The sequence below is a fragment of the Lissotriton helveticus genome, chromosome 6 (genome assembly GCF_964261635.1).
Source record: "Lissotriton helveticus chromosome 6, aLisHel1.1, whole genome shotgun sequence".
Classification (NCBI taxonomy): Eukaryota; Metazoa; Chordata; class Amphibia; order Caudata; family Salamandridae; genus Lissotriton; species Lissotriton helveticus.
The window spans coordinates 849710380-849724814 of NC_136067.1; the positions used below are offsets into that span (position 1 = coordinate 849710380).

Here is a 14435-nt window from a genome sequence, read left to right on the forward strand (position 1 = left end):
ATAATTGATGAAGCCTTCCACTTAGTATGATTCTTACACATTTACTATTTATTCCTTCTCTTTTTTTCTCCTGTTTTTAAGAAATACACTGTTTTTTTCCGCAACAAATAAATAGTGCAGCGCGTATATCGCTTTTGAAAAAGGAAAAAACTCTTAAGCGTACATAAAGAAATTAAAATGCACTCTTAATGCAGTCTCTGAATGGCAAGAGAAGCAGCAACATAAGGAAAAGTAGACACCAGAGGTCTGTTCTTTTTAATGTTCACGTTTATATCAAACAACCGAAATCACTTACAAATGTGGCTTCCTGTTTCCAGATACAACACACACAGACAAATGGAACAGCGGCTTCTGTGCAAAGAACAGAATAGGTGTTTTGATCCAGAAGACGAGCAAAAATCTTTTTTTAAACTGTAGCCCACTAAATTCGAGCAACTGTGGGAACAATCTCTTCACGATCATCCATCACCCTTAGCTATCACCAAATTTAAATTTAAAAAATATTCCCCCCATCCCTTATAAAGAATTTCCTTTTTCCACTATCCTGCTCACTGGGCTTTCTATTTAATTTCTTAAAATATGAATTAGAGCTTGTGTGATAGTAACATTTTGCCTCACAAAAAAATTACTTTTGTAAGAAATATGACGTACATTCATCTTGAGCTCTTTCGTGTATGAGCATGAGAGATCGTTTGTGGCCTATCCGTCGGTAAGGTAGAAAATTGGTCTTAAAGCGAAATTAAGAACAGTAGTTCGGTGAGTCATTTTAGCCAGATAGGAATGCGTTGCATAGTCCGGCATAGAGCACTACAGTGACTACTAGGTCTCAGGATTTGGAGCAAACGCAGCACAATTTCATGTCCATCCACGTAAATCCAGTCGCCCACGAGAGCTTAGGTCTTGTCACTTTTCCTCCTCTTGATTTTCCACGGGGGCTTCCGTTGACGACGCTTCCCCACCTTCGGCTCCTCCATCTAGGAAAAAACAAAGATTTACATGGTTAGGCAAACATCCAACCGGGATCATATTCAAATAACCACCGTCAGCCCTCCAACTGGCATACTATTTGGTATTCAAAGTCCGAACTACAGGTGCAACCAGCACGCGGGAGATGGTTCAGCCACCATTTCCCCACATGCAAATCCCGAACTTGAAAACTGGCCAAGGTGGAATGTACCAGGCTGTCCATGATGACACAGGAAAAATGACCTCATCCAGCAAGGACAGGTGACATTTACCAAGCCCTATTTGTGTATGGCTGTTGTTCCTGCGCATCTATATTTATTTATTTTTAAAGCATGGCCAAAATTGTGCTCTCGGGTGTCAGAAAATTTGACTAAGGGATTTGACCAAGGGATCATTTGTATATGGTTTAAAAGAAACATCACATTCTTCAAAAGTGGTGTTATCTTGGGGCATAGAGGAGAGAGCACTAGAGAGCACCCCACTTTAAAGTTCATAGCAGGTTCACAGAAAGATGGAGTCCATGAGGTAAACACAGTTGTAAGTTCATGACACATTACAAATGATTTACGAGATACACCTTAATTACAGGAAGTTGATGGGTTAGGAAGGACAAGACATGGCAGAGGACAGAGGGAGCTAGCACATTTACATAAAGAACAGGCTCTGGACCAGCCTCAAGTCGCAGGGTGATATATAAGTGGACGAACGCAATAATGTCACACTGGTGGTGGGTCTCAAATAGGAAGTGTAGGTTTCTGAGAATGGGTTGTCAAAGGTCCATCTTGAATAGAGAGATTGAGAAGACCCTTCGAATGTGAACAGAAGAAAGATTCCAAATCTTAAGTGAGTTACCCGAGAAGTAGCATAATGGACGTCTCTTTGGAACCACATATGCATATGTTGTGCATGGATGAAACCTATTCAATTTGCAGTTTAATGGTGTTTGGGGAACTTGGTTGCACTGGATCACAGATCATCACACTGCAAACTGTTGATGATTTCATAAATCTGCTTAATTTCTCAGGCAGCCATCTGGCTGCCTTTGGAGACCCATTAATGCAACAACACTGAATCATGAGTCGGTGGAGTACAACTATAGACAGATCATCAGGTGCACCCAAGTAGATGTCTTTATCATTCGTGTTTGTAATTTTCTTGGTGTTGTTTTATGTCAAATAAAACTACAGATAAATCGAGGGTCCCAGGGAAATGTTTAGAGACCTACGCAGACACAATCCCCGAATCAATATACTACAACCAACACTATCCGCTGGTCTGAACAAGCTGCATTAATACTAGGCAATAATGTGTCGATCTTTAGGGAAAAAGGAGAGTCCTATTTAAGAGGACGTAATCCCATCACCGACCGACGTGGCATGCTTCATCATTTGGGATCTCCTCTTGGTTGCCAGGCCTAGTGCAACCAAGGGCTGCAACTCCCTTTGCTAAAAGAGAGAAGCTCATGGATATTTTAAGTATGGTCAGTTGGATTGATCTCCTAAGATCTGAAGAGCATGAGTTTAGTTCTCAAAGGTGGTTGAGATGCAGTGCAAAAGAAAACATAGTATAAGTGGTGAGACTAAAATTGGCTACCAAACTACAAATGAAACTTTAATAATTAGAGTTTGGTGTCAAAGGTTAAAAACAGTGCAACCACGCCCTGAAAATATGGTCAAGTGTGTTGGTCTATATGGAGGCTTACGAGAAGGTACGCATTGTGAAAATTTTAAGAAAAAGTTTTTCTCTTCCGTGGAAAAACCTATTTATTGGATTTTAGATTCATACAAGTCACACAATAATCATACTTAAGTACTGCTATATTGCAATTGATGTCGACATTGCGCTGTATAGAGCAGCATGTCCAGCAGTGGGGGTGCCGTATCTCTACTGTCTCCAGCACATATGTTGAGAGATACCGTCGATGATGTTGTTGGGTCGGTTGTTGTGTTACCTTCACCCGTATGACAGTCAATAGTCCATTGTGCCCTGTTAGTGGTAATACTCAATGTCAATCCAGGTACCGAACTAAACGGGGGATGTATAACTCGGAAAGTGTGGGATCGGGGAGGGGCTTTTGGGGTGCATCAGGCGGGGGTAAGGGAATTGTGACTCTATGTCGACACACTAACTGCGAGCATTGCGGTCAGCTATTGGCAACCTTGTAATCCTTTGAGGGTGACCTGGAGGGACGAGCTGGAGCAAGGGAGCGTAGGGTGTGGGTGGGCTAATGTATGTTGGATCCCGATTCCATGTGGGTGTCATGTGGGGTTTCTACGCCTGCCGAGTGTATGCGTTTAAACTCATGAAGGAGCATTGCCCATTCTAGCGAGATAGGTTGTCGTCGCATGCCACGAGCTTCTTCCTGCCGGAGGAGATCTTCTTCGGATGCGGCCCATTTCAGTACCGCCCCCCATCATGCTGCTATTGGGGGACCCTCCCGTGCGCGCCAGTGCATTGCTATACTACGCTTGGCAAGAAGTATGGCCAAGAGAAAAAGTTTTTCTCTTACCCAGAGTTTCATATTGAAGACACGTTAAATAGCAAAATGTATATGCCATTCTAGCCCCACATACTTTTTTATCACATGGGCTGATTATTATTTTGAACCAATACCAAACTGTGGTACCATAGACACTTTTTAAAGGCATTAGCTACAACAAAGGCTGACCCATTAAGGGTGTGCACCCCAGAATCCATATAAGTATATTTCACTGCAACTGACTGAGTGGTTGATATGATTTTCCGTCAGTCTGGGTGGCTAGATTGGTGTCACTTTAGACTTTAGACCTATGCCGGTCATTTTATGTAAGAATGTTTTGAGCTTTTAGAACAAGCATGATATTCAAACTGTATTGATGGTTCATTGATACATATCCATGACTGCAGCTTCTTTATTCTAACCAGAGCGGTGCCTCACGCCCTGAGCTGTTGCCATGAGTGCTGAGGATTCTACCGATGAAAGTCTGGGTAAGAGAACAACTTTTTCTTAAATTTTCACAATGCGTACCTACTTGTAAGCTGGGAGAATTTACTCTGATCAAGCTCTTTTTTCACTATAACATTCAGTGTAATTTATCTTGCAATGTTGTTTATTCTTTAGGAGAAAGTCACTCTGTTTCTTCTTTCACAGGTGGTAAATTTGTTCCTGTAGAAATTGTCATATAGAAGACCCCAGGTGACCGTAGGCTGTATCAGTTCCACCTATTTAGCGGTAATTTCTTCTTTTTTCACATTGAATTGCAGTGGCATTATCATCTAGGTCCTGAGGAAGGCCAAGATCGGAGCTCGATCGCAGTGGCCGAAACATGTAGACCCTCCATTTAGACCAACACTCTCGACCATATTGTCAGGGCGTGGTTGCACTGTATTTAACCTTTGACACCAAACTCTAATTATTAAAGTTTCATTTGTAGTTTGGAAGCCAATTGTAGTCTCACCACTTATACTATGTTTTCTTTTGCACTGAATCTCACCCACCCTTGAGAACTAAACTCATGCTCTTCAGATCTTAGGAGATCAATCCAACTGACCCTATTTAAAACATCTTTGAACTCCTCTCTTTTAGCAAAGGGAGTTGCAGCCCTTGGTTGCACTAGGCCTGGCAACCAAGAGGAGATCCCAAATGATGAAGCATGCCACTTCAGTGGGTGACGGGATTACATCCGCCTAAATAGCACTCTTCTTTTTCCCTAAAGATCGACACATTATTGCCTAGTATTAATACAGCTTGTTCAGACCAGCGGATAGTGTTGTTTTTAGTTGTTTTATGTCACTCAAATCCCTTCAGTGTCCAACCATGATGTTCAGCACTATGATTTCCACATGGCTTGATTCCTAAAACTTATGGAAAGATCTTCATACCTTATTTCCCTTCTCCTTCCTCCTTCCTTTTCTGATTGCCTTGGGAGCTAGAATTTCAATCTGCAACACCTTGCTCTAGGGCCCTGCCTCTAGTTTCTCTTAAGTGGTGTACACCGTGTTAAAGTACTTTGAAATCATTTTGGAAGGAACCTCTGCAGCATCATTTCTGATAGCCATGTTACAGGAGCAGGGCATTCAGTTTTTCTTCCCTCAATACTGAGCCTTAGCTAAAGGCGAAGTACAAGGTTGAAGCTACTATCCTACTGTGGACGATGAGCTACTGGACTAGCAGATCTGGTGATGACCTGCCCAATCAAAGATGGCAGAGCCAAAACCCACCTGACTGAGGCCAGCAAGGTGGACCAACACCAACAGAAAGTCTGCCAAGACACCAAAACGATGTATAGCACAGCTGACCTAGTCTGAACCTAAGAGGCAAGTTCATCTGCATCACAAGAAGATCAAGCACGTGCTAGAGACATTGAATGGCTAAGCCTCCCTCTCCAGATCCTTTCAAGAGATGTGCCGTAAAGAAATAGCGATATGCCCCTTTAAATATACGTAGGACTTCTATTTATCATATTCAATCTGTAAAGCACCAGTATAAGCTTGACCTTTCGCAAAGGATCCGTCATAAGTGCTTTATTGTGAGGGCTGGTGGCACTTAACTGGAACCATCCTTTGGTGACTTGCAGTTTAAGAGATAAAATGGTTACAATATTTGCAGTCATCTTACCTGTGGTGGTGCCGGTAGATGTCACCATGTCCAGCTGATGCTCTAAGTCCCTGAACACTGTAAATCCTGACTATGCATAGCTATTTTCGAGAGAAACGTCCATAAATTCTTGGTCTGTCCTTGTGTGCCTAAAAGAAGCTCTTCTCTCATTACCAGGTCCCTCTTGGCACCTTGGACTAACTTAGAACCAGCTGTGTCCATAGCTGGTTTATCAAGTGTGTCTTGTAAGCTCCTGGTCCCGGTTACCATTTCCGGTACACTCCTGGTCCCCAATGCAATCCCCAGATAGCCCTTTGACTATATAGGCTAAATAAAGTAGATGTCCCATAATGGGCTCTATTTAAAACTAAAAAAGCAGAGCACTTAGAAGGTTTGCCATGTCACTCCACTCTATTTGCAGTCATCCATTTTTTGACATTTTCCTTTTGCTGAAAGAGTAAGTCAATAAAAATCAGTCAACGACCAGAACAACAGTGATGAGCTACGGTGGGAGGCCGAGACAGACTTCTTTGCCACGTAAGGCTTAATTGCTCTTGTGCATTTCTAAACCAGGTTGTGGAACCTAATTCTTCTACTGTAGATCCCATAGGCAACCCTTGTGTAACTAACACCATCTTTCTTCAATCACAAGATACTTGCTGTACCAAGCTGCTGTACCTCAGACCACTGGTTCTTAACCTGTGGTCGGGGGGACCCCTGGGGGTCCACAAAGCCTTCTCAGGGGGTCTGCGAATGCTTTGAGGGAGCAGTGTAAGGGCGTTAAACAGATTGTAGCATGGACAATGAATGACCTCAACTGAATTTAAAAAAGCTTCAACCTTCTCATTAAAATGTAAATTAAGATTTTTTTATTATATTTGTGAATTAAATAAAATATTTCAGCATTTGTGTATTTGTTTAACACATTTTTGTTTCTGTTTTGTTTGTGTATTGTTTTGCGTTTCTAATCATCAAAAATGCTTCTAGTAATGACTCAGAGGGGGGTCCCCGGGTTCCAGTGATGATTTAGTGGGTTTCCACAGAAGTCAAAATGTTAAGAACCACTGCCTTAGATCATTACTGGGCGTCATATGAGTCATTAGTTGTAATGAACACACCCACTCAATACTCAATCTCAGCATGATTGATCATTTATGATTTATTAATTTACAATGTATGAGAGGATCTCTTTTAAATAATTTAGTGGTCAGGTTTTGCAGGATGGGTTAATGATGATCCGTTACTGTTTTATTAATTAACTTGAACACCTTGTGTCACTATTTATTTGATTTCCTTTTCTCTCTAATCACACCCCTTTTGGCACTCTTTTGCTATGTTGCACGCTCCTTTGGGGCAACCACTATGGACTGTAATGCTTTGCAGTTATGAATTTTTGTTAACCTGTGTGACTGTGGAGCAATGAATTAAAAATATTGCCCGTTCATTGATACTGTTGTTTATTTTATGCCCAGACTATTATATTGTTTTATAAACATATGCATTTCTGGTTAGAGCTGATCAATGTATACATGCTCCTAATTTTGTTGAATTAATGATCACTTACTGATGAATTCAGTTTATAAATTATAGAGGTTTTGGACCATTGTATTCTAATAATGTGTTATACCCAGGTCCTGTACCTTTTTGGGTTACCCCATTATCCTAATGGGTATGAAGTGATAGTCATTATTACAGGTTAGACTGTATGGCCTGTGTAGAATGAAAGCATCAGGTGAAGACACCCCAATGAGTATGGGCATACCAACCATTCCCTGGTATTTAGAATGAATCGTTATTCTGTATATCAGACAGCTATGTTTCTAGAAGGTTTTTGTTCAATAAGGGCCCTTTCTTTTGAAGCTGAAAGCAGAAGCCAGCGAAAGCTGGCCTGCGATGTACATCAGGGATCGCCCCTGTCCCCCCAACATTTTAACTTTAACTTACCCTTTGGTACATTCTCTGAGGAAAATGAACGCGCACATTTTCAACTTTGCTGATGATATGCAACTTATTTTCACAATCAAGAAGAACCCGGACTCAGTCTTGATCTTCCTAAATACAATGCTACTCATCCGTGATTGGATGAATAGCAATCAACTTCAGCTTGTGTTTTCCAACTTTCCAACTTTCTACCTCGTGTGCTTCTCCCACATTCACTTTGCTGCTGTCTATCTTGTTTTGTGAGCAGTCTCTCGGGTGCTTCTTCCTCCCCACCAAACTTCCCACCTCCCCTGCGTTTCATGTTCCTTTCTCACTCCTGTGCTTCCCCACCACCACCGTGTGTTGCTCTCCCTGGAGTGATGCTTTTGCCCTCTACCACCCATTCCTGATCAGCCTTGCCGAATGCCACGCATCATGGGTTAGAGCAACACCATTTGTTAGTCTTTCTCGCGTTCCATACTGGCACCACATTGTGACACAATTCTGAGAGATCTTCCCAGCTCTATTATGTGATTAATAAACCAGTACAGAAAACCCAAGCAACGATATTTTAAAATGAAACCATATGTCGCGTAACTCAGCGCAACAGGCAAAAAAACAGACTTCATGGAGCAGGTAAATTGTCATATACAATTTCTAAAAGCCATAGATAACCTTTCTACACATCGATATCACGAAGTCAACAATTTAGTTCTGGCCAGTAGGTGGCAGCAGAGGTCCAGCTCATCGCCTGCTCCACGGTGATGAGTGCGACCAAAGGCTCAAGTTGGATGCGCGGGTGTGCACAGGTTGCATACAGGGGTAACGTATGAATGATATAGAATGTAGCTATTTGGGGAGAATCAATGGTAGTCATCTCGTGGTGCCTCTCACTTTGCATGTCCCCAGTGTGCAGTGTGCTCCATTCAGCAATCAAAGGCTGCTCTTGCATCGATAAGTCTGCTGAATGTCGATCGGATAAGAACAGCAACACAAGGGCATGAACCTCCACCACCCTATCGTACTTGTCTCTTTCTCGCTACCTACCCCCAGACTTCAGGGCATATTTACAAGCCCCTATCGCCACCAAATGTCGCATTTTCTGAAAACCTGGTTTTCTAGGGGAAAACCTGGTCTTAAACAGGCGCTGTTTCTATGTGTGCTGTGTTGTGCAGCACACATAGAAACAGCAAAAGGCCATTGATTGTTTATGTGCAGGAAGGTAACCCTTCCCTTCCTGCACATAAACAATTAATAAAAAAATAAAAAAAGTTTTGCAACTTCTATGTGTGCTGCATAGAAGTTTCAAAATGTCATTTCAGATTGTATATGTGCAGGAAGGGGCACCCTTGCGCCATAGTGCAATAGTATCTGCGTTTGAGCTAGGCAGCCAAAATTAGAGCCAGTGCAGGGGGAAATGCAGGGCTGCACCGTATCCTTATAAATAAGGGGCAGCACTGCGTTTTGAAAGTGGCAGAGCTCGGCGTTAAGCCAAGGTGGCTAATGCCGCCCTCTGCCACTTCCTCGTAAATATTCCCCTCCGTTTGCTACATATACGCACTGCCCAATTCATATCCCTATACTTATTTTCAAAATTGTCCTGATTGATTAGGTTTCTTTTTTTTCTTCTTTTTTTTTTACAGTTTTATAAAGCGCAAACTTGACCCGAAGGTATCAGAGCGCCTCACATGAGCACCAGTTGCTTCACAGATTGATACACATGCACAGGGAGATTAAGTGATTTGCCCAGAATCACAGGATGCTCGAGCCTCCTGCTGAGACTCAAACCTGGTTCCCCAGCTTCAAAGTCGGCCACTTTTGCAGCATTTGACCTTCTGCATCATCAAGGCAGTTCTGTAGTGCAAGGCAGACTGCAGATTGTATTTTTATTTATTTTATTTATTTAAACACTTATTAAGCGCAACGAAGGCCCGTGGGCATCTCGGCGCTAGAAGCACAGTTTAACCCACCTTGTGCCAGTTTGCCTTGTCCACTTATGCCGTTGCACAGCCTTGCCTGGCCCACAATACAATCGTGTTTTAAACAAGATGTGCTGATGTCCATCCATAAGCACCCAAGGGGTGGTGCAGTGCAAATTCCAGCACTTCTCTTTGAGCAAAAGATTGTGCGTTTTGATATTTCTTTTTTTCATTGATTTCACTGCTTGATTTTGCTAGCCATAAAGTGTCACTCAAAGAGTCACACTTAATTCAATCAAATGTCAAACCTAAGCAGACTAAGACCAATGAAATGCATATAGGCTCGGCAAACTTGGCAGCTTTGCTCATTGCTCCTCTCACCCATCTCTCCTCTGTTGCTTCACTTATTTTTTAAGAAAGGACCGGGCAGCAAATTGCTGCTGGCCCGTCTGCCTTAAAAAAGCCTTTTTGTGCTACTTCTGTTTTATTTTTTCTGATTTACCATCCAATTTCGGATGATGAATAACAAAATGGCACCCGTGTCATTTTGTAGGCGTGCACACATCACCATGTATGCGCCCACATACAAAATGACACAGTCACATTACTGCACCTTTTTTTGTGCTTTTGGCCATGCTGCACAGAATTGCTAAAGGCATTCGCAAAACCAATAGGTTCCTGCGGGGAGACTACTGACTTTTCCAGTGCTTCTTTAGATTGTTGCAGCAGTCCAGTGATTAGGTGCCATTTACTGGATGATTAGCGGTATACAAGGTCTCTCATTCATTGCTCGATTGCTATGAATTATAACACCTCACTATTCCTTTAAGCTATTATTCAAATAGTTGATAATCGGTAGAATCTGGCAAATCTATAACTCTTCTCTTTATTCAATACTAGCAGCCCGTCCCGACATTGTCCGGGTATGAAATAGAATGTGTGTAATGTGTGCATTTGGCAAGGGCAATTTATTTTAAAATCTCGCAGTAGACAACATTTTTTGTTTCATTAGAATCAGTACAGAGAAGGCCCAGCTGCAGCCCTGGTTGATGTTAGCAGGCGCGTGTAATTGATGTAGTGATCCGCCACCTGAGCCCGGCTACAGCCCTGGTTGATGTTAGCAGGCGCGTGTAATGTCGTTGAATGAGAGAGTTATCAGCCGCGGGTAAATCCGTTTAATGAGATAGTTGAGTGACAGCGAGTAGGAGAGGCTGCAGTAATTGTCCCCGCAGACACGCTCATTTGCGTGTTCCCCTGCTTGAGGCCCAGATGCAGGCCTGTTTGATGTTAGCAGGCGCGCGTTCCCCCGCTTGAGGCCCAGCGGCAGTCCTGATTGATGTTATCAGGCGCGTGTAATTAGTGTACTGATCCGCCGCCTGAGCCCGGCTAGAGCCCTTGTTGATGGTAGCAGGCATGTGTCATTTCGTTGAATGAGAGAGTTCAGTAACAGCGTGCAGGAGAGGCTGCAGTAACGTTAATTACCACGCCTCCAGCTGAACGCGTTTGTCACGCCCCCAGCACACGGCCACAGCAGACGATCTTCTGAGTAATGTACGACCCACATGGCATGTGGGGTGGAACGTAGCAAACGCCCCCAGCGTTTCTCACGCCCCCAGCGTGCCCCTTGATGCGGCGCAATTGCGTTCACATGGCATGAAGGCCGGACACACGCCCACAGCGTTTCTCACGCCCCAAGCGTTTCTCACGCCCCCAGCGTGCCCCTTGATGCTGCGCAGCAACGTAGTTGGCGCTTTTATGTACGACTCACATGGCATGAAGGGCGGACACACACCCCAGCATTTGTCACGCCCCCAGCATTTGTCACGCCCCCAGCATTTGTCACGCCCCCAGCACACGCGCACAGCCCACGATATGATCGCCGTTACACACGCCCCCAGTGTTAGTCACGCCCACAGCACAACGTACACAGTTCATACAAACAATATGTATAATACAATCAAAACTTCTTGAAAAAAAGTACTCTGAGAAATGTTATTTAATACACATCCTCATTTGCAGATCAGTTGCCAATACATTTAGCAGACAAAGTGAAAAACGTATTCTTATTGCCCAAGAAGGGGGGGGGGCGTGGGAAAAAGGACAGGTGGGTGGAGGGAGTGTGATCAGGTTAGTGCAGAAATCAGATCAGTTTCAAAATAAATTACACGTGGTCTCATATACATTTAAAGTTAGGTACCACATTGACATACATACATTGCCATTTAAGTATTTCATGAAATTCAAATATTCCTATGACATTACAAGCTAACACAGCCAAAAATGATCTGTTGATGATGGGTAGGAACGGACGAGGGCGTGTCGACGTTTCGACCCCAGAAGTGTAGGCTGATTTATGCCCTACTGTGGGGTCTTCATCAGAACTTCATATGGCGAGATCAATCCGTTTGTTATTAAATGGCCGCAAACGTGTCGGTGATATTTCCTGCCGCTTCCGAGCTTCAATCCGGGAGGACGCGGCTGTTTACTCTCGTGGGCATCTCAACACGAGATTCAAAAATATTACGGAACGGATTGATCTCGCCATATGAAGTTCAACCTTAGTCTGTGAACTTTGGGTTCACGCTCTCTTTGACTTTTGGAGCTTGCTGGCCCAACACATATCCTAGACGGTGTCACGCGATTCGGCGTGCTTTCTTAGGTGCCCTCCTTCACCACCCCGACATCCTACCCCCACCTGTCCTGATGAAGACCCCACAGTAGGGCATAAATCAGCCTATTCTTCTGGGGTCGAAACGTCGACACGCCCTCGTCCGTTCCTACCCATCATCAACAGATCATTTTTGGCTGTGTTAGCTTGTAATGGGATAGGAATATTTGAATTTCATGAAATACTTAAATGGCAATGTATGTATGTCAATGTGGTACCTAACTTTAAATGTATATGAGACCACGTGTAATTTATTTTGAAACTGATCTGATTTCTGCACTAACCTGATCACACTCCCTCCCCCCACCTGCCCTTTTTCCCACGCCCCCCCCTTCTTGGGCAATAAGAATACGTGTTTCACTTTGTCTGCTAAATGTATTGGCAACTGATTTGCAAATGAGGATGTGTATTAAATAACATTTCTCAGAGTACTTTTTTTCAAGAAGTTCTTGATTGTATTATATATATTGTTTGTATGAACTGTGTTTTTGTGTTCTTCAAATTGTTCCAACTGGGACCCCGTTATATGTACCATTGATTACCCAGGTCCCAGAACTGTTGGGTCAACCCTTATTCTATAACACAGCACAACGTAGACACGCCCACAACAGACTACTTTGCTGGCACGGTTCTTTTACCTTTTAAATGTATATGGTGGCCGTCTGCATAGCCTATGTCCTTCTGCTGCAACTGCCCTTTCTAACGCTGTATTTATTGGGTGTTGTGATTGGTGCTGTGGTTACTGAGATTACCCACCTCAAAGGTTTGGGCTCTCTCTTTATAATATTAGTATGGATATAGGCCCTTGTTAAGGGTGATATGTGTGGTAACTGCTGTTAATGCACATATGGCAATTATGAGATCTTTTAAATTCATATCTACAGTTTGGCGGGGAAAAATGCCCAGTATGTTATTCTTCAAAAAAAATTAATTAGAAGGAATTTATCAAACTCTTTAAATTCTTACTCGGAGGAGTCACATTTTATCAGGTGCAATAACGATCACACCAATCACCGGGCCACTCGAAATGAGTGTCTGAGAGCTTTACCTTCAAATTAAATTTGCCTTCCATCTGATCATTTAACTATTTGTGTATTACGATATTTGTCCTTCCTAAAACATTAATAATTAAATGTTTTAATCAGTGAATTTATTGTCATTTTTATTAAAATTCTAAGGGGTAAATGTAACCATATCAAGTTCTACATTTAGCCTTAACCTAACTTTGATAAAAGTGTGTTAATGAATTTTGAGTTGGACATAATTATAAAAGCCAGGTAATTTGCCTTAAATTATTAAGAAATAGAGAAGGACGCATTGTCAGACACTTTCTACTTTGTCATTCGACATGAAAAAAATTCAGTTATGTACACATAAATATATTTATAGCAAGATTACAGTTCCTCATTAATTTTGCAAAACATCATTTAGGGAATCTTGGGATGATCCCTGTCTTTGGGTGCAGAGCAGTTTTCTTATCACAGAGTTTATTTACAATTTCAAAAATGCTTCTAAGTCCTTGTTGCAAAAGGCTTAGGAAGTGGGGAAGATGTTTCCCACTCACCTAGTTACCGACACTGTTGCACTGGTAACTCTTGGGATAAAGAAAATCTAGCCCAGTGCAAGTTAGACCCTGAAAGTCCACTGAGGTATTAGGAATTACTTGGGCAATAAGTAATTACCAGGTCTGATTCCCCCGAAAAAATCCTCATTTTTGGAAATATTTTTACCTGGAATTTTTGGTTGCTTTTGAAATAAGGTTTTTCCCAAAGCATCTGGAACACATCAGTAGGGCAACGCGATGCATGGGAAGTCTGAATTGTGCACAGGCAATACAATGCCTCCAGGTTCCCGTCTCATCAAATGCAGTAACTAGAAATACCTTTCTTATCCATATTTCTTTGGTAGCTCTGTGCTTGTTCTGATCACCTTCTGTCATTCTTGCTCCTTCTGGATCTCACAGTCAGGGCCTTAGAAAGTGCCCTGGTCATGCAGGGCTCTGCTGAGCTCTCTGCCCGCTGAGACCAGGGGACGAGCAGTACATTGGGCAGACCATGGCCCTGGCACGTCCAAAAGGCAACAGCACGCCCACTGACTGCAGGGCTGCAGGCCACTACCTCACTCCCTTTCTGACTGGCATGTCACAACTACTTCGGTAGAGCATCCAATAAAGCCCATGGCATCGCAGTGAAAATGCTGAGTCATCAATTTACAAATAGCACAGGGAATCTGATCTAATCCCCGGATTTAACTTTGAACCATAAATAGTCTCCGTGTTTCCTCTTTGGACACCAGCAATACCTAGTGCAGGTAAAACCATTGCCAAAACATTGCTGCAATACTTGGAGCACTGGGCCACCAGACATTAGATAATTACTTAACCCAA

The 14435-nt window shown here is 42.8% G+C and overlaps 1 protein-coding gene across 1 annotated transcript in view; it reads right to left on the minus strand.

The window, feature by feature from the left end:
• Positions 1–252: 252 nt before the first annotated feature.
• The window catches only part of PKIB (cAMP-dependent protein kinase inhibitor beta), an 86394-nt gene continuing 72211 nt past the window's right edge, over positions 253–14435 (minus strand). Inside the window, exon 3 of the mRNA XM_078647753.1 lies at positions 253–974. Coding sequence (XP_078503879.1) covers positions 904–974 — 71 coding nt within the window. The 3' untranslated portion in view covers positions 253–903. The remainder of the gene's footprint in view (positions 975–14435) is intronic.